The sequence below is a fragment of the Tachyglossus aculeatus genome, chromosome 22 (assembly GCF_015852505.1).
Source record: "Tachyglossus aculeatus isolate mTacAcu1 chromosome 22, mTacAcu1.pri, whole genome shotgun sequence".
NCBI lineage: Eukaryota > Metazoa > Chordata > Mammalia > Monotremata > Tachyglossidae > Tachyglossus > Tachyglossus aculeatus.
The window spans coordinates 9,953,935-9,979,628 of NC_052087.1; the positions used below are offsets into that span (position 1 = coordinate 9,953,935).

Consider the following 25,694-nt stretch of genomic DNA (forward strand, 5'->3'; position numbering starts at 1 on the left):
AAATGGGGATTAAAACTGTGAGTCCCCCATGGGACAACCTGATCACCTTGTAAGCTCCCCAGTGCTTAGAACGGTCCTTCTAGACTGTGAGCCCACTGTTGGGTAGGGACCGTCTCTATACGTTGCCAACTTGTACTTCCCAAGCGCTTAGTACAGTGCTCTGCACACAGTAAGTGTTCAATAAATACGACTGATTGATTGCTTTGCACATAGTAAATGCTTAACAAATACTATTATTATTATTATTATTATTATCCCCATTTTACATATGAAGGAACTGACGCCCAGAGAGTTGTGACTTGCCAAAGTGGTGGAGCCAGGATTAGAACCCAGTACTTTTGACTCCCAGCCCCATGCTCTACTGAGCAGTGTGGCTCAGTGGAAAGAGCACGGGCTTTGGACTCAGGGGTCATGGGTTCGAATCCCAGCCAATTGTCAGCTGTGTGACTTTGGGCAAGTCACTTAACTTCTCTGTGCCTCAGTTCCCTCATCTGTAAAATGGGGATTAAGACTGTGAGCCCCCCGTGGGACAACCTGATCTCCTTGTAACCCCCCCAACGCTTAGAACAGTGCTTTGCACATAGTAAGCTCTTAATAAATGCCATTATTATTATTATTATTACTGGGCCACAGGGAAGAAACCGTCCACCAAGGAAGGGAAAGATTCCTACAAATGATTGCTTTCTGCCGGAAGTGGCGTTACCTCAACCGTCCATCCCCAGAGATGTGGTAGCTGCCACTCACTGCCTTGCTCTCGGCCCAGCTGTTCTAACCCTTGCTAAACCCTGCTTCCCCCGGCACGGGATGACAGATACAAACCCCTTCAGAACTGGATCCCCTGAGAAACAGCATGGCCTAGGGGAAAGAGCACAAACCTGGGAGTCAGAGGATCTGCCCACTGCTCTGCCAATTTCTCGCTGTGTGACCTTAGCCAAGTCACTTCACTTCTCTGTGCCTCAGCTGCCTCGACTGTAAAATGGGGATTCAATCCCTGTTCTCCCTACTTAGACTGTGAGCCCCGGGTGGAACAGGGACTGTGACTGACCTAATTAGCTTGTAGTAATAAAAATAATGGCATTTGTTAAGCGCTTACTGTGTGCAAGGCACTGTACTAAGTGCTGTGGGGGGATACAAGCAATTGGGTTGGACACAGTCCCTGTCCTATGTGGGGATCACAGCCTTGATCCTCATTTTAAAGAAGAGGTAACTGAGGCACAGAGAAGTTAAGGGACTTGCCCAAGGTCACACGGCAGACAAGTGGAGGACTGTTTGACACATACTAAGTGCTTAAATATCATACAAAATTAAATTAAAAATTAAAAAAAGGGGCAGCCCAGGCAGGATGGGCCAGAGTCACAGAAGAAACTGGCTTGGCCTAGTGGCATATAGAATAATAATAATAATGATGGCACTTGTTAAGCACTTACTATGTGCAAAGCACTGTTCTAAGCGCTGGGGGGGATACAAGGTGAACAGGTTGTCCCACGTGGGGCTCACAGTCATAATCCCTATTTTACAGATGAGGTAACAGGCTCAGAGAAGTTAAGTGACTTGCCCAAGGTCACACAGCAGATATGTGGCAGAGCCGGGATTCAAACCCATGACCTCTGACTCCAGAGCCCGGGCTCTTTCCACTGAGCCACGCTGCTTCTCTAAAGTCGCCCTGCCTGGGCTCACTCCCTCCCACGCCCCCTCACTTCCTCTCAAGGAGAAATTTCCTCCTCAGGGCCCAGCAGGACTTGACTACCTGCTCCGAAGTTCCCTGGGATGAGATTTGGGGGGCCGTTTGAGGGGCAGAGCCATTGACACCTCCCCTCCCTGCCCGCCCTCAGAAACAGAAACTTGTTTGACACAATTTAATATCCCGGGCTCAGGGTGGGGGAAGGTGGCGTGGGAGTCCCCACAAGACCCCGGGGCGGCCTTGCTTTGGCCATGGGGAGGAGAGTACCTCGGAGTCTGTCCCCGGGGGGCTAGTAGGCAAACAGCCGGTCTTTGCCGTAGCCCAGTTTGTCCAGGCTGGGCTGGCAGGCGAGCTGGATCATGGGCGGGGGTCCGCACAGCAGGATGAACGTGGTGGTCGAGGGGGGCGGCAGGTGCTGGTGGATCATGTCGGCGGTGATGAAGCCGGAGCCGTAGGCCCAACCTGTAGCAGAAGGGACCACGGTGATGTTGGCCCAGGCCGGACGGGGCCCGGCTCCGGCGGCCCCCGTGGAGCCCTGCTCCAAACTCAGCTGGCCACCCGTGAGCCCCAGGGGAGTGGAAGTCCAGGCCCAGGGCCAGAGAGGATAAGCCAGCCACGCGCCCTGCTCCATTCTGGGTGAGGAAGCATGCTCTGGACTCGCACTGTTCTGGACTCACCACTCCCAGATATGTCCGTGCCCATCTCTAGTCTTTCTCTTTTCTTTTAATATGGTCTTTGTTCAATCAATCAATCAATCAATGGTATTTATTGAGCACTTACTGTGTGCAGAGCACTGTACTAAGCGCTTGGGAAGTACAAGCTGGCAACATATAGAGACAATCCCTACCCAACAGTGGGCTCACAGTCTAGAAGGGGGAGACAGAGAACAAAACCAAACATACTAACAGAATAAAATAAATAGAGTAGATAGGTATAAGTGAAATAAATAGAGTAATAAATATGTACAAACATATATACAGGTGCTGTGGGGAAGGGAAGGAGGTAAGATGGTGGGGATGGAGAGGGGGACGAGGGGGAGAGGAAGGAAGGGGCTCAGTTTGGGAAGGCCTCCTGGAGGAGGTGAGCTCTCAGTAGGGCCTTGAAGGGAGGAAGAGAGATAGCTTGGCGGATGGGCAGAGGGAGGGCATTCCATTGTTAAGCACTTACTATCTACCAGGCACCGTTCTAAGCTCTGAGGTAATAATAATAATAATAATAATAATAATAATAATAATGGCATTTATTAAGCACTTACTATGTGCCAAGCACTGTTCTAAGCGCTGGGGAGTTTACAAGGTGATCCCACGGGTGGCTCACAGTCTTCATCCCCATTTTACAGATGAGGTAACTGAGGCTCAGAGAAGTGAAGTGACTTGCCCAAAGCCACACAGCTGACAAGCGGTGGAGCCGGGATTTGAACCAATGACCTCTGACTCCAAAGTCCATGCTCATTCCACTCAGCCATGCTGCTTCCAAGGTTGGACACAGTCCACGTCCCACATGGGGCTCACAGTCTTCACCCGCATTCACTGGGGCCCAGAGAAGTGACTTGCCCAAGGTCATACAGTAGACAAGTTGCCTAGTGGCTAGAGCCTGGGCCTGGGACTCAGAAGGACCTGGGTTCTAATCCCAGCTCTGCCACTTGTCTGCTGTGTGGCCTCGGGCAAGTCACTTCACTTCTCTGGGCCTCAGTTTCCTCCTCCATAAAATGGGGATTCAATCCCTCTTCTCCTTAGTTCTAAATTCTACTTAGACTGTGAGCCTCATGTGGGACAAGGACCATGCCCAGCTTAATTTGTATCTACCCCAGCACTCAGATCAATGCCTTGCACATAGCGCATTAGATATACCACAAATATTATTATTATTATCATTAAGTGGCTGAACCAGGACTAGAAGCAGCGTGGCTCAGTGGAAAGAGCCCGGGCTTTGGAGTCAGAGGTCATGGGCTCGAATCCCGGCTCCGCCACATGTCTGCTGTGTGACCTTGGGCAAGTCACTTAACTTCTCGGAGCCTCAGTTACCTCATCTGTAAAATGGGGATGATGACTGTGAGCCCCACATGGGACAACCTGATCACCTTGCATCCCTCCCAGCGCTTAGAACAGTGCTTTGCACATAGTAAGCACTTAACAAATGCCACCATTATTATTATTATTATTAGAACCCATGTCCTCCTCATTCCCCAGGCCAGGCTCTATCCACTAGGCCACACTGCTTCTCTGTCTGGCTGCCCCGGGCCGGGAACACTATGAAGGCCAGTAAGCACCCTCACAGAGTAGGCCTGAGGCACAAACTCTCTCTGTCTCCTCTAATCAATCAATCCCGGGTCCTCACTGGAACATCCAGCATCTATTTCCCAGGAATGCATCTGTTTATTGTTGTACTGGACTCTCCCAAGCACCAAGTACAGTGCTCTGCACACAGTAAGCACTCAATAAATACCACTGACTGATAAAGCCAGAAAATCTCCCACCCTTCTGGGAAGGACTCTACAGTCTCAGGAGTCTCCAAGTAGCCAACAGGGCAGTTAGAGGTACAGGTTTGAGGCCTGGGCTGTCCCCCCAAAACCGCTAATCTGGCTGCTTCTAGACTGTGAGCCCACTGTTGGGCAGGGACCATCTCTATATGTTGCCAATTGGTACTTCCCAAGTGCTTAGTACAGTGCTCTGCACACAGTAAGCTCTCAATAAATACGATTGAATGAATGAATGAATGCCCCACCCAACAGAGGGGTATGTGGGTCCAAGGAGGTGGGCAGAGAAGGGGAGCCCATGGGCATAGGTAGAGAGACTCCGTCCGTTACCATTTGGAGGTTTGTCCAGGGTGTACCACAGCTTGAACTTGTCCGGATGGGCCTTGGCAACGGCCTCCAGCTCGGCCCGCAGCAGGATGTCCGCCTCCGTCTGGGAGGAACAAGCACTCAGTGCTTACTACAGTTCCTGGCACATAGGAAGCCCTTTTTTTTAAATGGTATTTGTTAAGTGCTTACTATGTGCCAGGCGCCGTAATAAACGCTGGGATAGATACAAATTATTCAGGTTGGATACGGTCCACGTCCCATCTCCCAAGGTACTGAAAGGCGTTTCTGATCTGTACCAAATTACCTCAGAGGGCTGCAGCCCAAGATCTCAGACGCCAGCTCTCCCTGCCTCCCCAAGGCCCCCCTACCGCAAACCCATAATTTTATACCTGAATCAATATACGAGCTATAATTTGAGATAGGACAGATCTATTTTTTCAATTGATATTTCTTACTACGTGCCAGGTACTGTACTAAGAGCTTGGGGTAGATGCAAACTATTCAGGTTGGACACAGACTTAATCCCCATTTTCCAGATGAGGTCAGTGGGACCCAGAGAAGTGAAGTGATCTGTGCAAGGATACACAGCACAAAAGTGGCGGAGCTAGGATTAGAACCCAGGCCCTTCTGATTCTCAGACCCATGCCCTATCTAATAGGCCACGCTGTTTCTCAAAGCGCTCAACAAATACCATTAAGAAAAAAAGGAGGCGCGTGAGAGGCAGGAGTCCTGGGCTCTGCTTCTCCCAGCAGAGGAACTGAGCTGACTAGACGGACCGGAGGAAGAGAAGAGCGCTTATGGTTTGCTGGGAGAGGTCAGAGGTGAGCTGCCCTGTGGACCACACCTTGAAAGGAGGGGCTGAGACGGAGGCTGAGAAGGACCTCAGCCCGGCATCCCGATTTAGGCATTAACGGAGTCTCCATCCCGGGCTCTGATCTTTCAACCCACTACAACCACAAGAGGTTCAGAAGCTGATTCCCAAGCAGCAGCTGTCAATCAAGCCAACTGTCGGACCAATCGAGGAGCCTCAGGAGATTGGACTCTTAAGGAAAAACCTGCCTGTGTGGCCTCAGGGCTGTTGGTCAGCCCTTTCTGGACCATGAGGTTTGGGGTCCAAGGACAACCAGTCCACATTTCTCCCAGTGTCCCAGGGACACTGTTCCACATGGGTGTAAGCTCAATAAATACGATTGAATGAATGTGGGCAGAGAATGTGTCTGTTATTATTATATTTTACTCTCCCAAGTGCTTAGTACAGTGCTCTGCACACAGTAAGCGCTCAATAAATACCATTCAATTGGATGAACGGGTCTGGGGTCCAAGTCATCAGTGGCAGTCTTGCTTTGACTTCACTCAGTGCCTTTTATAATGCTGGTATTTGTAAAGCACTTACTATGTGACAAGCACTGCACTAAGCCTTGGGGTCACTCCCCGGCCAGGCTTCAGCCCTTGCCCCCATGGGGCTACAGGCTAAGAGGAAGGGAGAGCAGGTATTGACTCCCCATTTTGCAGCTGAGGAAATCAAGGCCCAGAGAAATTAAGTGACTTGCCCAAGGTCACCCAGCAGGCAACTGTCACAACTGGGATCAGAATTCAGGTCTTATGATTCCCACTAGCCCATGCTCTTTTCCACTATTCATTCATTCAATCGTATTTATTGAGCGCTTACTGTGTGCAGAGCACTGTACTAAGCGCTTGGGAAGTACAAGTTGGCAACATATAGAGACGGTCCCTACCCAACAGTGGGCTCACAGTCTAGAAGGGGAGACAGACAACAAAACATATTAACAAAATAAAATAAATAGAATAAATATGTACAAATAATTAGGCACACTGCTGCCCTTTGGAACTAAGTCTGGGAATGTGTCTGTTTATTGTACTCCCCCAAGCGCTCAGTACAGTGCTTTGCACAAAGTAAGCACTCAATAAATACGATTGAATAAATGAATGAAGAAAGAAAGCCACACTGGGCTAGGCCCACGGCTCATCCCGCTACTGGGACATGCATGGGATGATGAGGAACTAACCCGATTGGCGAAAATGAGAGAACATTTGGTCCTGTCGTCTGGGTCTTTGGTGATGTGGCGAATGAGCTGCAGCATGGGAGTTATCCCTAGATGGGAGACACAAAGCAGGACATCCATTGGCCCAGTGGGAAAGCCACAGAGGAACATGTCTACCAATTCTGTTATATATATATATATATATATGTTATATATATAATTATGGTGTATATATATGTATATTTATACCAATTCTCATATATATAAATATAAAAGACACCCTAGGGGCAGAGAGTGGGGGGGGGGGGGTCAAATCCAGTGACCACTTCTAGACTGTGAGCCCATTGTTGGGTAGAGACCGTCTCTATATGTTGCCAACTTGTACTTCCCAAGTGCTTAGTACATTCATTCATTCAATCGTATTTATTGAGCACTTACTGTGTGCAGAGCACTGTACTAAGCGCTTGGGAAGTACAAGTTGGCAACATCTAGAGACGGTCCCTACCCAACAGCGGGCTCACAGTCTAGAAGGGGGAGACAGACAACAAAACAAAACATATTAACAAAATAAAATAAATAGTAAATATGTACAGACAACAAGAGGAGGCACACGGAGCGTTTAGGGGAGCGTTGGCTGCGGCGTGAGGCCCCTGTCCCAGATAGTACAGTGCTCTGCACACAGTAAGCGCTCAATAAATATGATCGAATGAATGAATGAATGAATGACCAGGGTCAAAGGCAGAGATTTGCTCGTAGTGGGCAGGGAATGCGTCTGTTTATTGTGATATTCTCCCAAGTGCTTAGGGCAGTGCTGTGCACGCAGTAAGCACTCAATAAATGCCAGCGATGATGATGATGGAAAGGAGGGAGGTGGAGGGAGGCCGCTGAGCCCAATAGAGCACGTCTCAGACGCCTCCCTCGGCCTTTGTCGGCTCTTTGTCGACTCCTGTGCCTCCGGTCCTCCTTATGTTGCAGTGAGCCTGGCAGAGTCCCTGGCCCTGGCAGTTCTGCAGCCACCGAAATGCTAGGTGACATCTCCCCTGCCCATGGGGAACACACACACACAAACACACACCCATGTAAGGGTGCTTGGCCCTTGCAAAATACACACACACACCCCTATGAGGTGTTCGGTCCCTGCAAAACACACTCAAAAACACATACAAGGTTGCTTGGCCCCGCTTCCATCTCCTTTGTAGGGCAAGAAGCAGCATGGCCTAAAGGAAAGAACACAAGGTTGGGTGTCAGGACACTTGGATTCTAATCCCGTTTCCACCACCTGCCTGCTGCGTAGCTTCGGGCAAAGTCACTTCGCTTCTCTGTGCCTCAGTTCTCACATCTGTAAAATGGGGATAATCTGTCTGGTCTCCTTCCCACTTAGACTGGGAGCCTCACGGGGGACAGGAACTGTGTCAGATCTACATATATTGTATCTACTCCAGCCTTCAGCACAGTGCTAGGTATAGGGTAAGCGCTTAACAAATACCACCATTTTTAATATTAAGAACACTTCAGCCTCTTAATAATGGCATTTATTAAGTGCTTACTATGTGCAAAGCACTGTTCTAAGTACTGAGGAGGTTACAAGGTGATCAGGTTGTCCCACAGGGGGCTCACAGTCTTAATCCCCATTTTACAGATGAGTTAATCGAGGCACAGAGAAGTGACTCACCCAAAATCACACAGCTGACAACTGGCAGAGCTGGGATTAGAACCCATGACCTCTGACTCCAAAGCCCGTGCTCTTTCCACTGAGCCACGCTGCTCTTCTGTCATCATCACCATCGCTGGTATTTACTGAGTGCTTACTGTGCCAAGTGGTTTGGAGAGTACAATATAACAATAAACAGGCACATTCACTGCCCACAACGAGCTTAGAGTTTAGAGGGGGTGACGGACATTGATATGAATAAATAATTCATAATATATAATTTATAGATGTGAACATGAGTGTTGTGGGGCTGAGGATGGGGTTACTATCAAGTGCTTAAAGGGTACAGATCTAAATGCATAGGCAATGCAGAAGAGAGAGGGGTAGGGGAAAATGAGGGCTTAATCAGGGAAGGACTCTTGGAGGAGATGTGATCTTAATTAGAATTTGAAGGTGGGGAGAGTGATGATCTGTCCAGGCCAGTGGCAAGATGTGGGCCAGGCATCAGCAGCAGCAAGACAGATGAGATCAAAGCACAATGAGCAAGCTGGTGATAGAGAAGTGAAGTGTGGAGGCTGGGTTATAGAAGGAAATCAGTGAGGAAAGGTAGGAGTGAGCGAGCTGATTGAATGCTTTAAAGCTGAAGGTAAGGAGCTTCTGTTCGATGCAGAAGTGGAAGGGCAACCACTGGAGGTTCTTGAGGAGTGGAAGGATATGGACTGAATATTTTTGAAGAAAAATAATCCGGACAGCAGACTGAAGTATGGCCTGGAGTGGGGAGAGACAGGAGGCAGGGAGGTCAGCAAGGAGGCTGATGCCATGGATCTGGTTAGTAGCAGTTTGGGTGGAGAAGAAAGGGTGGACTTCAGCATTGTTGTGAAGGTAGAACCTACAGATTTGGGGACAGACTGAATATATAGTTTGAATAATAATTATGGTATTCGTTAAGCACTTATGATGTGCCGTGTGAATGAGATGAGTCAAGGACAACATCAAGGTTATGGACTTGTGAGATAAAGAGGTATTGTGGTGTTGTCTACAGTGATGGGAAGGATAAGAGGGAGGACAAGGTTTGGGTGGGAAGATAAGGAGTCTGTTTTGGACACGTTTAGCTTGATGTGTTGGTGGGACATCCAGGTAGAGATGTCCTGAAGCCAGGAGGAAATCTGAGACTGCAGACAAGGAGAGGGATCAGGGCCGGAGATGTACATTTGGGAACCATTCACCTAGAGATGGTAGTTGAAGCCATGGGAGCGAATGAGTTTTCCAAGGGAGGGGACCTAGAACTGAACCATGAGAGACCCTCAGAGTTTGGGGGTGGGAGGCAGAAGGGGAGCATGTGAAAGAGACTGAGATGGAGCAGTCAGAGAGACAGGAGAACCAGAAGAGGAAAATGGGGAGGGCTAGTGAGGGGGAAGCCGATCTGTGGGTCCCAGGGGACCTCGCTGCCTGGGTGGGCAGGGCTGGGTATTCACTCATTCATTCGATCGTATTTATTTAGGGCTTACTGTGTGCAGAGCACTGTACTAAGTCCTTGGGAGAGTACAGTACAACAATAAACAGAACATTCCCTGCCCACGTCGAGCTTGCAGTCTAGGGGGTATGCACAACACGCAAGGAAGCTAGGGGCTGTTGAGATTTGTCATCCCAGGGATTGCGATACATGCATGGTGACGTCACAGTCACACATGCTAGACACCACCTCGCCCCCTGCCCGGAGCAGATCTGAACATGCAACCACCCCTCACTGCCCACCACATGGTGTCATTCATTCATTCAATCATATTTATTGGGCGATTACTATGTGCAAAGCACTGTACTAAGCGCTTGACAGACACCCAGTCTTTCCCCAAGACACTTCAGGGACCAGGGCCCCACGGGCCTCAGTATTTAATCCGATACACAAGTTCTGGGAAGGGCTCTACAGGAGTGTCCCTTGCCCAAGTTCCCCCTGTGGACCCCAGGAGCTTTTTTTGTGAAATAATAATAATAATGATAATGCAATTTGTTAAGCTCTTACTATGTGCCAGGCACTGTTTTAAGTGCTGGGGTAAATACAAGCTAGTCAGGTTGGACACAATCTGTGTCCCACGTGGGGCTCGCAGTCTTAATCCCTATTTTACAGATCAGGTAACTGAAGCCTAGAGAAGCGAAGTGACTTATCCGAAGTCACCCAGCCGGAAAGTGGGGGAGCCGAGATTAGAACCCAGGTCCTCCTGAAACCCAGGCCCTCATTATATTCCACTAGGTCATGTTGCTTCTTGGGCAGGCCGGAGCAGCGAGCGGTGGGTAGGGCCTACCTGTCCCGCCGGCAATCATGCCCAGGTGCTGGGTCATCTTCACCTGTGGCTCGCTCTTCTTGTCAGGCCTAATGGCGAGTTGCCCTGGGAACAGAAGCGATTCCGTGTGGCATCCAGTGCCCCACTTTGCCCTGCCAAGTTGGCGGGAGCTGGAGGGCAAGAAGGAGGGTCAGGTCGGGCTGGGCATTAGCCCACCCCATTCATCCCTGTCCACAGATTGTAACAGAGTCTCAGGCAGTCCAGGACTAGACCCGGGACGTGGGGAACAGGCTTTCCTCATTGAGGGAAAGGGATAATGTAATTTGGGCCACCGAGGACCTCATTTCCTGTCCAGCCCCCACCAACACCCCCAGTTAGAGTGGTAGCTTCCTGTGGAAAGGCAACAGGTCACTTGGTAATTCTGTAGTTCCCACGCAACTCGTACAGTGCCCCGCCTCTCGACAAATGCTATGTCTCCTACCACAGGTGGGGTAGTCAAGCGGTTAGCCCAGCACCCGGAAACATCCTTCCCAAAAGGAGGGAGCCTCCCCCAGCACCCTGTCAGAAAATCCCCGCACCCCGACCATGGAGGAGAAGGCCCCATACCTTTCCCCAGGTACTCAAGCAGGCCGTTGGGCCCCCGGAAGTCGATGGTGTCCCCGATCTTCATGGCGTCCAGATACTGCGACATCTTTCCCCCGTCGGGGAACTTTGGGTTCACGTTCTTGTGGTAGACCTGGAAAACCCAGCGGGCCTGGGGAGCTGCCGTGTCCACCGTCACCACCTCCCCGGGGGAACCAGAGCCCGGAAACGCTCAGTTCACCCCCCCCTTTCATTTCCGACAGGCGGCGGGCACCACCCGGACCGGGGCAGGCCGGGGTCCCGGTATCCCCGGGGACGGAGCGGGTCAGGGTAGTTTACCGAGGGAAAATGCTTCCGGGAGCCCAGGAGCCGAGCAGACCCTGGAGGGCCAAACCGTTGCTTCTCCCAGAGTGACCTAAGCTCCTGGCTTGGCCGCCATCTCCAGAATGGCGAAGTTAGCCGGGCAGAGGGTCTCCGGAGGAGGCAGGAGGTGAGCTGAGCCAAACCGCTCCCTTTCCAAACACATCCTCCACCAGCTCATTCGGCACAGAGTAAGGGGAAGGAGGGAGTAGGAAGGGGATGCGAGCTGAGAGCAGACAGCAGCACTAAACCCTCCTCGCTCAGCTATTCAAACATATTTATTGTGCACTTATGGAGTAAGCACTTGGGAGAGTACAGTACAACAATAAACAGGCCCATTCCCTGCCCACAACAAATTTGCAGTCTAAGGGGCAGGGGGGACAAACATTAATATAAATAAAGAGTAGAAGGAGGCTTCAGGCAATTCTGAGAAGCAGCACGGCCTAGTGGATAGAGCTCAGGCCTGGGGGTCGGAAGGACCTGGGTTCGAATCCCAGCTCCGCCACCCGTCTGCCGTGCGACCTTGGGCAAGTCACTTCACTTCTCTTTGCCTCAGTTACCACATCTGTAAAACGGGGATTAAGGCTGTCAGCCCCATGGGGACATGGACTGTGTCCAACCTGACTGGCCTGTATCTACTCCAGCACTTAGGATAGTGCCTGGCACATAGTAAGTACTTAATTAATACTATTAAAAAAAAAAAAAAGCTCCATTCTCCCTGCAATCCGGCCAAGGAGACAGAACGGGCTGCTAGAACCCCTCTGCCGGGCTGGATGTCTCTTCCGGAGGAGGGAGCGGGAAGGGCCTAGTCTGAACCTGTGATGCCGTCTCTCCACCATCATCACACAGCCTGCCTGGGGGTCAGAAGGACCTGGGTTCGAATCCCAGCTGGCTGAGCTTGTTGGCTCAGCCAGCCAACAAGCGGGCCAAGTTAAGGGCTCGGCCCTCGGGCCGGGCGTCCCTTCCTGGGGAGCTGATGCGTTCCGGAGACCGCAGGCCTCACCTTCACGACGAGGTCCACGGAGCCTTTCTCTTCGTCACTGGAAACCGGCGTGTAGGCCCGGATCACCGGCATGCCCAGGATCTTGGCGGACAGGTACACGTGCTGACCTAGGCACAGAAATAACAATAATTGTGGCATTTGTACTAAGCGCTGGGGTGGATACCAACAAATCGGTTTTGACACAATCCCTACCCCACATGGGGCTCACAGTCAATCAATCAATCAATCATATTTATTGAGCACTTACTGTGTGCAGAGCACTGTACTAAGTGCTTGGGAAGTACAAGCTGGCAACATATAGAGACAGTCCCTACCCAACATTGGGCTCACAGTCTAGAAGTGGGAGACAGAGAACAAAACCAAACATACTAACAAAATAAAATAAATAGAATAGATAGGTACAAGTAAAATAAATAAATAAATAGAGTAATAAATATGCACAAACATATATACATATATACAGGTGCTGTGGGGAAGGGAAGGAGGTAAGGTGGGGGAGATGGAGAGGACATTTCAGTCTTAATCAGTGAGGTAACTGAGGTACCTGAGAATCAGTGAGGTAACTGAGAAGTAAAGTGACTTGTCCAGGGTCACACAGCAGACAAGCAGCAGAGCTGGGGTTAGGACCCATGGCTCCTAGGCCCGTGCTCTATCCACTATACCATCCTGCTTCAAATCCAAACTGAGGTTGCCGGCTTTCTAATAACGATGGCATTTGTTAAGTGCTTACTATGTGCGAAGCACTGTTCTTAACGCTGGGGAGGATACGAGGTGATCACGTTGTCCCACAGTTTTAATCCCCATTTTACAGATGAGGTAACTGAGGCAGAGAAGTTAAGTGACTTGACCAAGGTCACACAGCAGACATGTGGGGGAGCTGGGATTAGAACCCATGACCTAATTCTGTTTTCATTCTGCATGCAAACTTTGCGGGGGGCCATGGCCCAGCCCGGGGGCTGAAGGAGTGCCGGGGGGAGAATGATAATGATGGTATGTTAAGCACTTACTATGTGCCAAGCACTGTTCAAAGTGCTGGGGTAAATACAAGGTTATCAAGTTGTCCCACATGGGGCTCACAGTCTTAATCCCCATTTTACAGATGAGGTAACTGAGGCACAGAGAAGTTAAGTGTCTTGTCCAAGGTCACACAGCAGACCAGTGGTGGAGCCAGGATTAGAACCCGCATCCTCTGACTCTCAAACCCATGCCCTTTCCACTAAGCCAAGCTGCTTCTCTAGGCAAATGGCCTAGTGGATAGAGCACAGGCCTGCGAGTCAATAGGACCTTGGTTTTAATCCCGGCTCTGCCACTTGCCTTTTGTATAAACTTGGGCAAGTCATTGCACTTCTCTGGGCCTCAGTTACCTCATCTGTAAAAAGGGGATTATAGACTGTACGTCCCATGTGGGACGGGGGCTCTGTCCAAGTTGATTAGCTTGCATCTACCCCAGTCTTTAGAATACTGTTTGACACATAGTAAGCGCTTAACAAATACCATAATAATAATAATAATGTCATTTATTATTATTATTATCATCATTATTATTACTATTATTAAGGGAGACAACAAGGAGGGGAATGAGTATCCATAAAAGGTCCTTAAATATCAGTTTGACTCTGGATGGAGTCTGCATGGTGGTCAAATAACAATCAATCAATGGTACTTATTGAGCTTCCTGGGTGCAGAGCACTGTACTAGACGCTTGGGGAGAGGGCAATGGGGGGAGAAGACACCATCCCGGCCCTCAAGGAGCTTCCCAACAATCTGACTGACCAAGGGCTCTCTCCCTAATGGCCAGCGGGCACCTCGATTGATGGAGTGACACCTATGCCCTGAGTCACAGACACTACCCTGGAGGTGGGGCAGTCATAAGGACTGTATGGCTTCACGGCTATCAGCTCTCTGCTTCTCAGTAAACCGCTCTCTTCTCCCACTACACCCCAGCTCCGACTCTATGTTCTCTCAAGCCAACCTACTCAATCAATCAATCAATCGTATTTATTGAGCGCTTACTGTGTGCAGAGCACTGTACTAAGCGCTTGGGAAGTACAAGTTGGCAACATATAGAGACAGTCCCTACCCAACAGTGGGCTCACAGTCTAAAAGACTGTGCCTCATTCTCATCTTTCCCACCGCGGACCTCCTGCTTACATCCTCCCAAGTTTATTCATTCATTCATCGTATTTATTGAGTGCTTTCTGTATGCAGAGCACTATACTAAGCGCTTGGAAAGTACAATTCAGCAATAAAGAGAGAGAATCCCTGCCCATACCAGGCTTACTCTCTAGAAGTTCTCACAACCCTTTTAGCACTTCTATCTATCTTATATATTTTATTCTTCCCCCGTCTATAATTTATTTAGGGTCTTTCCCTTGTTAGAGCATAAACTTCCTGAGGGAAAGGTTCACACCTTCTAATTCTACTGCACTATACCAAGCACTTAGTAAAGTGCTCTACATGCACCATGGAAGTTACTGCTACTACGAGGCAGCATGGTGTGATGGATAGAGCACGGGCCTGGGATGGGTTCTAATCCCAGCTCTGCCACTTGTCTGCTGTGTGACCTTGGGCACATCACTTCACTTCTCTGGGCCTCAATTCTCTCTCTCTCTTCAAATGCCATCGAGTCGTTTCCGATACATAGCGATTCCACGGACGCACCCCCTCCAGAACATCCCATCTTCTGCCATTAAGTCTTTCTGGAATGTGTATCCAGAGACTTTTCGTGCCTCAGTTCCCTCATCTGTAAAACGGGGATTGAGACTGTGAGCCCTATGTGGGACAGGGATGGTGTCCTACTCAGTTTGCTTGTATCCACTCCAGCGCTTAGTACAGTGCCTGGCACATAATGATAATAATAATGGTATTTTTTAAGCACTTACTATGTGCAAAGCACTGTTCTAAGCATTGGGGAGGATACAAGGTGATCAGGTTGTCCCACTTGGGGCTCACAGTCTTAATCCTCATTTTACAGATGAGGGAACTGAGGCACAGAGAAGTTAAGTGACTTGCCCGAAGTCACACAAATGACAATGGGCGGAGCCGGGATTTGAACCCATGAACTCTGACTCCAAACCCCGGGCTCTTTCCACTGAGCCACGCTGCTTCTCTAGTGAGCACGTAGCACATAGTAAAGTGCTCAACAATACCATAATTATTGTTATCATTACTGTTGGGATCGATCGATTGACGGAGTGTGGGCCCCAGAGGCTCTGCAGGGGGTGGAGAGAGGGAGAGCCAGCCAGAGGCCAGGGTTGGGCTGTACAATCACCTCCACCCCAGAGTCCAGTCCAAGGTCCCCCAGGCTGTCCACATGGCCTAAGGGGAGCCTGGTCACAGGTCCAGAGGGAGCTGCAGGAGGGTGAGGGGCTCTAATTATTACTCTATTTATTTATTTATTTATTTTATTTGTACATATCTATTCTATTTATTTTATTTTGTTAGTATGTTTGGTTTTGTTCTCTGTCTCCCCCTTTTAGACTGTGAGCCCACTGTTGGGTAGAGACTGTCTCTATATGTTGCCAATTTGTACTTCCCAAGCGTTTAGTACAGTGCTCTGCACATAGTAAGCGCTCAATAAATACTATTGATGATGATAGTTAGGCTGCCAGTGACAACACGTGTAGCTCCTCACCTTTGCCTGCCTGTTCCCGACTTCCCCTGGCACCGCATCCTCTCTGAGGGCGGTTGCCTCTACACCACAGCGCGGGAATCTCACATCACCACCGGCTCTGTCACGAACCCATCGGCTCATGATCCGTCCCCCGGGGGACCAAGCCCCTCATTATCCCCGCCTCCTCTTCTTGGCTGATTCATTCCTCATTCCCACCTCTGGAGGACGGGCAGGAAAGCAGGGAGGGAAGAAGAGCGGGAAGCCTAGCGCAGAATCATTTTTCTTCTCACGACCAGCTCGGGGAGAAGGTCTGATGAGGAAAGCGCCTCGAACTTTTATCTCCAATGGTTTCTCACTCGCTCTGCTCCCCCTGTCTGGATTCCCCCAGAAAACGGGGAGTCGTCTGGTCCCAGCCCCCGGGGACGCCTTACCGATGGGGAGCCCTAAGATGTGATCTGACGACGGAAGGCCAAACCGGAACCTCTTGGTGTCATGGCTGATTTCCTAGAAAACAAGCAGAGAACACTGATCGGCTGGCTCCTGCAGGGGGGACGTCCTGGCTGACCTGGTCAGTCTAACGCGTGCCCCTGCCCCGGACCTGCTGCTCCTCATTTCCAGTTCAGACCCTCACGTCCGGGTTGGGGCAAGCTCGGGGTCAGGGCTCAGGGTTCCCCACGAGGTGGGATCACTGGAACTCTTCCCCACTCCATCCCCACCCGTCCCCAGGACCGACGGGAAGGGGTAAAGCACGAAGTCTCGATTTGGGCAGAGATTCAGGTGCCAGAGACCCACCCCTTGAGCCGATGAGAGAGGAAACATTGAGTTGTGGGTCCCCAAATGTCCCCTTCACTTTTCCCAGATGGCAAGGGTTCGGAGGCACGCTGGGAGAATTCCCACAGCTCTAGCCCATTCTCCAGTTCCACAGAGAGACCGGAGCTCACTAACTCCCGCCCAACACGTCTGGGTAGAAGGCCGAAATAATAATTACAGTACTTGCAAGGCACTTACTATGTGCTGAGAACTGTTCTAAGCTCTGGGTAGATACAAGTTAATCAGGTTGGACACCGTCCCTGTCCCACATGAGGCTCACATGCTTAATCTCCATTTTACAGGTGAGGTAACTGAGGCCCAGAAAAGTGAAGTGACTTGCACATGGTCACACAGCAGAAGTGGGGCGGAGCTGGGATTAGAACCCAGGTCCTTCTGAGTCATTTTGAGGGTGGGGGAAGCATTTCATTCATTCATTCAATCATATTTATTGAGCGCTTACTGTGTGCAGAGCACTGTACTGAGCGCTAGGGATCACTGGGAGGAATCACAACAAGTCATTGCAGGGAGCAAGCAGCATGGGCTGAGAGCTGTATCCCATAGGTCCGTCAGTCAGTCAATAGTATTTATCGAGCACTTACTGGGTGCAAACCACTGTACTAAGCGCTTGGAAGAGTACAATAGAACAGTATAACAGACACATTCCCTGCCCACAACGAGTTTACAGTCTAGAGGGGGAGATGGACATGAATTTAAATAAATCCATGACAGATATAGACATAAGTGCTGCAGGGGATGGGAGGGGGGATGAATAAAGGGAGCAAGTCAGGGTGACACAGAAGGGAGAGGGAGAAGAGGAAAAGGTGGGAGTGGGGGCTTTCGTGGGATCTGCCGGGCTCCACGACATGGCCCTTTATGGTCCTTCTGAAACAGCTTCGCTCTGGCTCTAGGACTGGGGTAAGGGCCGGGAAACTACTGAAGAGCTGCCAAGTCCTGCAAGCTTACATACCAAGCGCAGGAACCCCTGGGCACGTCTAAACACGCCCCCGGCACTCAGCTACACAGACCGCCTGGGCCCTCCTCATCCACAACCGACAGTGGCCTGGCAAGTTCTGACAAGTGGTGGCAGTGAGATTAGAGCCAAGGTCCCCTAACTCCCAAGCCCATGCTCTTTCCACCAGACCACTCAGCTTCAAGAAAATAAGAGGCATGGACCCCAAGGATTCGGTTCTGCAGCGGTTTGAGAGGGACTCGACTGGCAGCTCCAGAATCGAGAAGTAGATTGCTGACCCTCAAATCCTAATGCCTCAGGACTGTCACCAAAACCTGCCGGTCTCACCTTCGCAACATCGCCAAGATCCGCCCTCTCCTCTCCATCCAAACCGTCACTTTGCTGGTTCAATCTCTCATCCTAACCCGACTGGATTACTGCATCAACCTCTTCTCTCATCTCCAGTCCTCCTGTCTCTCCCTGCTTCAGTCTATACTTCACTCTGCTGCCCGGATTATCTTTGTACAGAAATGCTCTGGGCATGTCATTCCCCTCCTCAAAAATCTCCAGTGGCTGCCTGTCAACCTACGCATCAAGCAAAAACTCCTCACTCTCGGCTTCAAGGCTGTCTATCACCTTGCCCCCTCCTACCTCACCTCCCTTCTCTCCTTCTCCAGCCCAGCCCGCACCCTCCGTTCCTCTGCCACCACTAACCTCCTCACCGTGCCTCGTTCTCACCTATCCGACCGTCGACCCCCGGCCCAGGTCCTTCCCCTGGCCTGGAATGCCCTCCTGCCACACATCCACCAAGCTAGCTCTCTTCCTCCCTTCAAAGCCCTACTGAGAGCTCACCTCCTCCTGGAGGCCTTCCCAGACTGAGCCCCCTTTTTCCTCTTCTCCTCCCCATCCCCACCCCGCCCTACCTCCTTCCCCGCCCCACAGCACTTGTATATATTTGTACAGATTTATTACTCTATTCATTTTACTTGTACATATTTACTACTCTGTTTTGTTAATGATGTGCATATAGCAATAATTTTATTTATTCTGACGATTTTAACACCTGTCTACATGTTTTGTTTTGTTGTCTGTTTTCCCCTTCTAGATTGCGAGCCCGTTGTTGGGTAGGGACCGTCTCTATATGTTGCCGACTGGTACTTCCCAAGCACTTAGTCTAGTGCTCTGCAAACAGTAAGCGCTCAAAAAACACGATCGAATAAATGAATAAATGAGGGGCACCCAAGCACCCATTGGAGCTTCAGCCTGGCAGATTCAAAACCAACTCAAGGAAACCCAAGGCCACGAGAACCCGGGCATCTGGTAATGTCTATCTCTCCCCGTCTAGACTATAAGCTCGTTGTGGGCACAAAATGTATCTACCAACTCTGCTGCATTTCACTTTCATAAGTGCTTAGTAGAGTGCTCTGCAGACAGTAAGTGCTCAATAAATAGCATCAGCAGTTTCAGAGGCCTATCTCCTCCAAGAAGCCTTCCCTGACTAAGCCCCTCTTTCTTCTTCACCTGCTTTCCTCTGCATTGCCCTGACTTGCTCCCTTTATTCACCTCCCAGCCTTACAGTACTTGTGTACATAGATGTAACTGATTGATTGATTGATTGATTTAATCTTATTGTCTGTCTCCCCCTCTAGACTGAAGACTGTGAGCAGGGGATCTGTCCATTTATCGTTGTATTATACTCTCCCAAGTGCTTAGTACAGTGACTGGCACATAGTAAGCACTTAAAAAAACCACAATTATTAATATTATTATTATTACGATCGCATGTTTCCTCCATGCATCCTGGGGCCATGACCTAGCCCAATTCCACTGCCATCTAGCAACTGTCTTTCCTGGCCTCGGCTTCCAGAGAGAAGTTTCAGGTTCAGGGTCCACGGAGCAACATCGGGGGAGCTGTCTGTCCAGACACCCTTTTCTGGCTGAGGAAACAGAACAGAGGGCGGCTACCTCTTTCTCAATCAAAGGCAGCTGGTACTTGATGTTGGGATCCAGTAACGTCACTGGATCTTTCCTCTTCGGTGACCCCATGGCCTTGAGGACCAACAGCAATATGGATACCCCAGTCACTGCCAAGGAAATCCAAAGGGCGGTATCCTAAAAGCACAAAGATAACCAATCTTACTCATCGACGCTCACACAGTGGGAGCCGGGGCCGATCGGCAACGGCTCACGGGAAATTAGACAGAGCATAAGCAAAATCTCTCTCCAATGAATCGACGCCTTGCCGTGGCAGGAGAGTGGGCATCTGATGATAAAGCTTAGAGCTATGCCATATAGGGCTACCCGTAACGGAAAGGTCTAAGCCGAAGTTTCAGACAAAGTCAATTCACCGGTGCTGGGCAGCGGCGGCGTGGGAAAGAGTCAAAGGTGGAAGATCGAGTGATCAAAACATCGATCAAAAACAATGGCAGGGACTCGAGTTTTTACAGAGCCGAAGAAAGCAATAGTATCTTTACCAAGAAAACTCTCTGGATACATATACCAGAACGACTTTATGGCAGAAGATGGGATGTTCTAAGAGGGTGTGTCTGTGAAGCTGCTATGGTCAGAAACAGCGAAACGGCATTTGAAGAAGAAAGAAAAAGCAGGCCGAGGTTGGAAATGGGACCCTCTCACCTTCACTCCCAAGTCCAGCCAGAAAACTCCACTGACCCCCCACATTGACCGTTCAGGGTGGTCAGTTCTTGGATATTTCCATCTGTCAGTCAGTCAGTCCTTCTGTAAGTTCGATGTGGGTAGGGAATAGGTCTGCTTATTGTTCTACTGTACTCTTCCAAGTGCTTAGTACAGTACTCTGTACTTTCCCACCCCGATTCCCTTCTGTGTCGCCCTGACTTGCTCCCTTTTCTCTTCCTCCTCTTCCCAGCCCCACAGCACGTATATATATTTAGGATGATGATGGTGATGATGATGGTATTTGTTAAGCGCTTACTATGTGCAAAGCACAGTTCTAAGCGCTGGGGGGATACAAGGTGATCAGGTTGTCCCACGTGGGGCTCACGGATATATCTATCTATCTATATATATATCTGTCACTTTATTTATTTGTATTGATGTCTGTCTCCCCTCCTCTAGACTATGAGCTCATTGTGGGCAGGGAATGTCTCTGTTGATTGTTGTATTGTACTTTCCCAGGCGCTTAGTACAGTGCTCTGCCCACAGTAAGCACTTAATAAATATGATTGAATGAATGAATGCTCTGCACACAATAAGCACTCAATAAATAGTGTACTAAGCGCTTGGAAGAGTACAATAGAAGGGTAAACAGACACATTCCCTGCTCACAGCGAGCTTACAGTCTAGAGGGGGAGATGGACATTAATAGAAATGAATAAATGACAGATATGCATATAAGTGCTGTAGGGCTAGGAGGGGGTGATGAATAAAGGGAGCAAGTCAGGGTGATGCAGAAAGAAGTGGGAGAAGAAAGGGGTGCTTAGTCAGAGAAGGCCTCTTAATAATAATAATAATAATAACGATGACATTTATTAAGTGCTTACTATGTGCAAAGCACTGTTCTAAGCATTGGGGAGGATACAAGGTGATCAGGTTGTCCCAAGGGGGGCTCACAGTCTTAATCCCCATTTTACAGATGAGGTAACTGAGGCACAGAGAAGTTAAGTGACTTGTCTAAAGTCGCACAACTGACAATTGGCGGAGTTGGAATTTAAACCCATGACCTCTGACTGCCAAGCCCGGGCTCTTTCTTTTGAGCCACGCTGGAGATGTGCCTTAAATAAGGCTCTGAAACGAGGGAATCTGTCCTGTGGCTCAGTGGGAAAGAGCACGGGCTTTGGAGTCAGAGGTCATGGGTTCAAATTCCGGCCCCACCGACTGTCAGCTGTGCGACTTTGGGCAAGTCACTTAACTTCTCTGGCCCTCAGTTCCCTCATCTGTAAAACGGGGATTAAGACTGTGAGCCCCCCATGGGACAACCTGATCGCCTTGTAACCGCCCCAGCGCTTAGAACAGTGCTTTGCCCATAGTAAGCGCTTAATAAATACCATCATCATCATCATTAGACCAGGAAGCTCAGGGAGACATATCTGGTCTTTGCAACTCCCTTAAAGCCCAGGTCAGCGTTCCTCGCCCGGGGGGTATTCATTCAATCGTATTTATTGAGCGCTTACTGTGTGCAGAGCACTGTACTAAGTGCTTAAGAGAGAAGGGCTCGATCCCCATCTGCTATGGCCCACCGGCCCCCAGGACAGTGAGCCTGGCGTCTAAGACACACACAGACTCTCCTAAGCTCCCCTCACCTTCTACTGACACCAGGAGAAAGCGATGACTGCCCAAGACCCCAAATCTGAAGTCCAGGCTGGTCTGGTCCACAGAATAAGTCCAGTATGGGGCAAGCCCCATGGGTCGGGGGGTGGGAGGGTCTGAATCTACGCTGGTGGACCCTGTGAGCAGTTATTATTATTATTAATTATGGTATTTGTTAAGCGCTTACTATGTATGAAGCACCGTTTTAAGCACTGGGGGGATACAATGTGATTAGGTTGTCCCATATGGGGCTCGCAGTCTTAATCCTCATTCATTCATTCATATTTCTTGAGCGCTCACTGTGTGCAAACCGCAGCGTGGCTCAGTGGAAAGAGCCGGGGCTTTGGAGTCAGAGGTTATGGGTTCAAATCCCGGCTCCGCCAATTGCCAGCTGTGTGACTTTGGGCAAGTCACTTAATAATAATAATAATAATAATGTTGGTATTTGTTAAGCGCTTACTATGTGCAAAGCACTGTTCTAAGCGCTGGGGAGGTTACAAGGTGATCAGGGTGTCCCACGACGGGCTCACAATTTTAATTCCCATTTTCCAGATGAGGTAACTGGAAGTGAAGTGACTTGCCCAAAGTCACACAGCTGACAGTTGGCAGAGCTGGGATTTGAACCCATGACCTCTGACTCCAAAGCCCAGGCCCTTTCCACTGAGCCACAGCAGCTTAACTTCTCTGTGCCTCAGTTACCTCATCTGGAAAATGGGGATTAAGACTCTGAGGCCCCCGTGGGACAACCTGATCACCTTGTAACCTCCCCAGCGTTTTGAATAGTGCTCTGCACATAGTAAGTGCTTAATAAATGCCATCATGATCATCATCATCAAAGCATTGTACTATGCACTTGGAAGAGTACAACAGAACAACAGACTGATTTCTGCCCACAATGATCTTACAGTCTAGAGGAGGAGACAGACATTAATAGGAATAAATAAATAGATATGAATTAAGATGAATAAACAGATAAACAAATAATAAATAAATTACAGATATATACAGTTCCCTCTGCGGGTTGTTGTCAATCGTATTTATTTAGCGCTTACTGTGTGCTGAGCACTGCATTAAGCACTTTCATTTATTTATTCATTCAATCGTATTTAGTGAGCGCTTACTGGGTGCAGAGCACTGTACTAAGCGCTTGGGAAGTACAAGTTGGCAACATATAGAGACGGTCCCTACCCAACAGCGGGCTCACAATCTAGAAGAGGGGAGACAGACAACTAAATGAAACAAATTAACAAAATAAAATAAATACTTGGGAGAGTACAGTATAATAGACACGTTCCCTGTCCACAATAAGCTCACATGTGAGTTTGGGTGGATCAATCAATCAATCAATGGTATTTATTAAGCGCTTATTGTGAACAAAACACTGTACCAAGCATGAGGAAGAGTACGATAGAACGGAGTTGGTAGACAGGGTTCCCTGCCCACACCGAGCTTATGGTCTAGAGGGGGAGATTCGTTCATTCATTCAATCGTATTTATTGAGCGCTTACTGTGTGCAGAGCACTGTACTAAGCGCTTGGGAAGTACAAGTTGGCAACCTATAGAGATGGTCCCTACCCAACAGCAGGCTCACAGTCTAGAAGGGGGAGACAGACAACAAAACAAAACATATTGACAAAATAAAATAGAATAGTAAATATGTATAAGTAAAATAGAGTAATAACTGTTCATTCATTCAATCGTATTTATTGACCACTTACTGTGTGCAGAGCACTGTACTAAGCGCTTGGGAAGTACAAGTCGGCAACATATAGAGACGGTCCCTACCAAACAACAGACACATAGTAGACGCTTAACAAATACTATCATTTCTAGACAGGGAGCCCGTTGTTGGGGCAGGGACGGTCTCTCTTTGTAGCCGAATTGTACTTTCCTTCCTTCATTCATTCAATCGTATTTATTGAGCGCTTCCTGCGTGCGGAGCACTGTACTAAGCGCTTGGGAAGTCCAAGTCGGCAACATCTAGAGACGGTCCGTCCCCAACAACGGGCTCACAGGCTAGAAGGGGGAGACAGACAACAAAACAAAACATATAAACAAAATAAAATAAATAGAATAAATATGTACAAATAAAATAAATAGAATAATAAATATGTACAAACATACATACATATATACAAGTGCTGTGGGGAGGGGAAGGAGGGGGAGAGGAAAAGGGGATTCTTTCATTCAACAATCGTATTTATTGGGCGCTTACTGTGTGCAGAGCACTGTACTAAGCGCTTGGGAAGTACAAGCCGGCAACATATAGAGACGGTCCCTACCCAACAACAGACACATTCATTCATTCATTCAATCGTATTTATTGAGCGCTTACTGTGTACAGAGCATTGTACTAAGCGCTTGGAAAGTCCATGTTGGCAACATCTAGAGACGGTCCCTACCCAACAGCGGGCTCACAGTCTAGGAGGGGGAGACAGACCACAAAACAAAACATATTAACAAAATCATCATCATCAATCGTATTTATTGAGCGCTTACTATGTGCAGAGCACTGTACTAAGCGCTTGGGAAGTACAAATTGGCAACATCTAGAGACAGTCCCTACCCAACAGTGGGCTCACAGTCTAAAAGGGGGAGACAGAGAACAAAACCAAACATACTAACAAAATAAAATAAATAGAATAGATAGGTACAAATAAAATAAATAAATAAATGAGTAAAAAAATACGTACAAACATATATACATATATACAGGTGCTGTGGGGAAGGGAAGGAGAATAGTAGATAAGTACAAGTAGTAGACGCTTAACAAATACTATCATTTCTAGACAGGGAGCCCGTTGTTGGGTAGGGACGGTCTCTCTTTGTTGCCGAATTGTACTTTCCTTCCTTCCTTCATTCAATCGTATTTATTGAGCGCTTCCTGCGTGCAGAGCACTGTACTAAGCGCTTGGGAAGTCCAAGTTGGCAACATACAGAGACGGTCCCTACCCACCAGCGGGCTCACAGTCTAGAAGGGCGAGACAGACAACAAGACAGAACATGTGGACGGGTGTCAAAACCGTCAGAACAGATTTATTCATTCATTCCATTGTATTTATTGAGCGCTTACTGTGTGCAGAGCACTGTACTAAGCGCTTGGGAAGTACAAGTTGGCAACATATAGAGACGGTCCCTACCCAACAGTGGGCTCACAGTCTAGAAGATAGAAATACTTCCCAAGCGCTTAGTGCAGTGCTCTGCACACCGCCCAATAAATACGACTGAAAGAATGGTTACTTAGTTACTTGTTGCCAACTTGTACTTCCCAAGCGCTTAGTACAGTGCTCTGCACATAGTAAGCGCTCAATACGATTGATTGATTGATTAGTGAGCGCTTAACGAATAATAATAATAACGATGGCATTTGTTAAGCGCTTACTATGTGCAAAGCACTGTTCTAAGCGCTGGGGGGATACAAGGTGATCAGTTTGTCCCACGTGGGGCTCACAGTCTTCATCCCCATTTTACAGATGAGGGAACTGAGGCTCAGAAAGTGAAGTGAATCCGGTTTGTTTGGTGTTTTTTTTTTTAAAGGAGCAGGGGGTCCGAGGGCAGGAGCTAGGGGAGGGGGGGGGCGGGAGGCGCTTACCAGACTGGGCTCCATACTGGACGCTCCCCGCCCCGCCTGGGAAGGCACCGGCCGCGGCCGGACCTGGAGCTTCCGATCCCGGGA

The 25,694-nt window shown here is 49.1% G+C and overlaps 1 protein-coding gene across 1 annotated transcript; it reads right to left on the reverse strand.

Annotated features, from left to right (window-relative positions):
- Nucleotides 1-1,842: 1,842 nt before the first annotated feature.
- Nucleotides 1,843-25,694, reverse strand: LOC119943448 (NADH-cytochrome b5 reductase 2). Its single transcript, XM_038764432.1, has 9 exons — nt 25,611-25,694; nt 19,700-19,846; nt 16,407-16,479; nt 12,363-12,469; nt 11,024-11,153; nt 10,439-10,522; nt 6,512-6,597; nt 4,488-4,587; nt 1,843-2,143 (listed from the first exon to the last, which is right to left on the reverse strand). The coding sequence occupies exons 1-9, from the start codon at nt 25,623-25,625 to the stop codon at nt 1,971-1,973; spliced, it is 915 nt and encodes a 304-aa protein (XP_038620360.1). The 5' UTR covers nt 25,626-25,694; the 3' UTR covers nt 1,843-1,970.

What these genes read in the sequence shown, in the direction of transcription:
- LOC119943448 (XM_038764432.1), bottom strand. An exon ending in TGCCTTTGATTGAGAAAGAG is followed by an intron (nt 16,480 to 19,699) that starts GTAGCCGCCCTC and finishes CTTGTTTTCTAG; the next exon opens with GAAATCAGCCATGACACCAA. An exon ending in GCTTGAGTACCTGGGGAAAG is followed by an intron (nt 10,523 to 11,023) that starts GTATGGGGCCTT and finishes TTCTGTTCCCAG; the next exon opens with GGCAACTCGCCATTAGGCCT.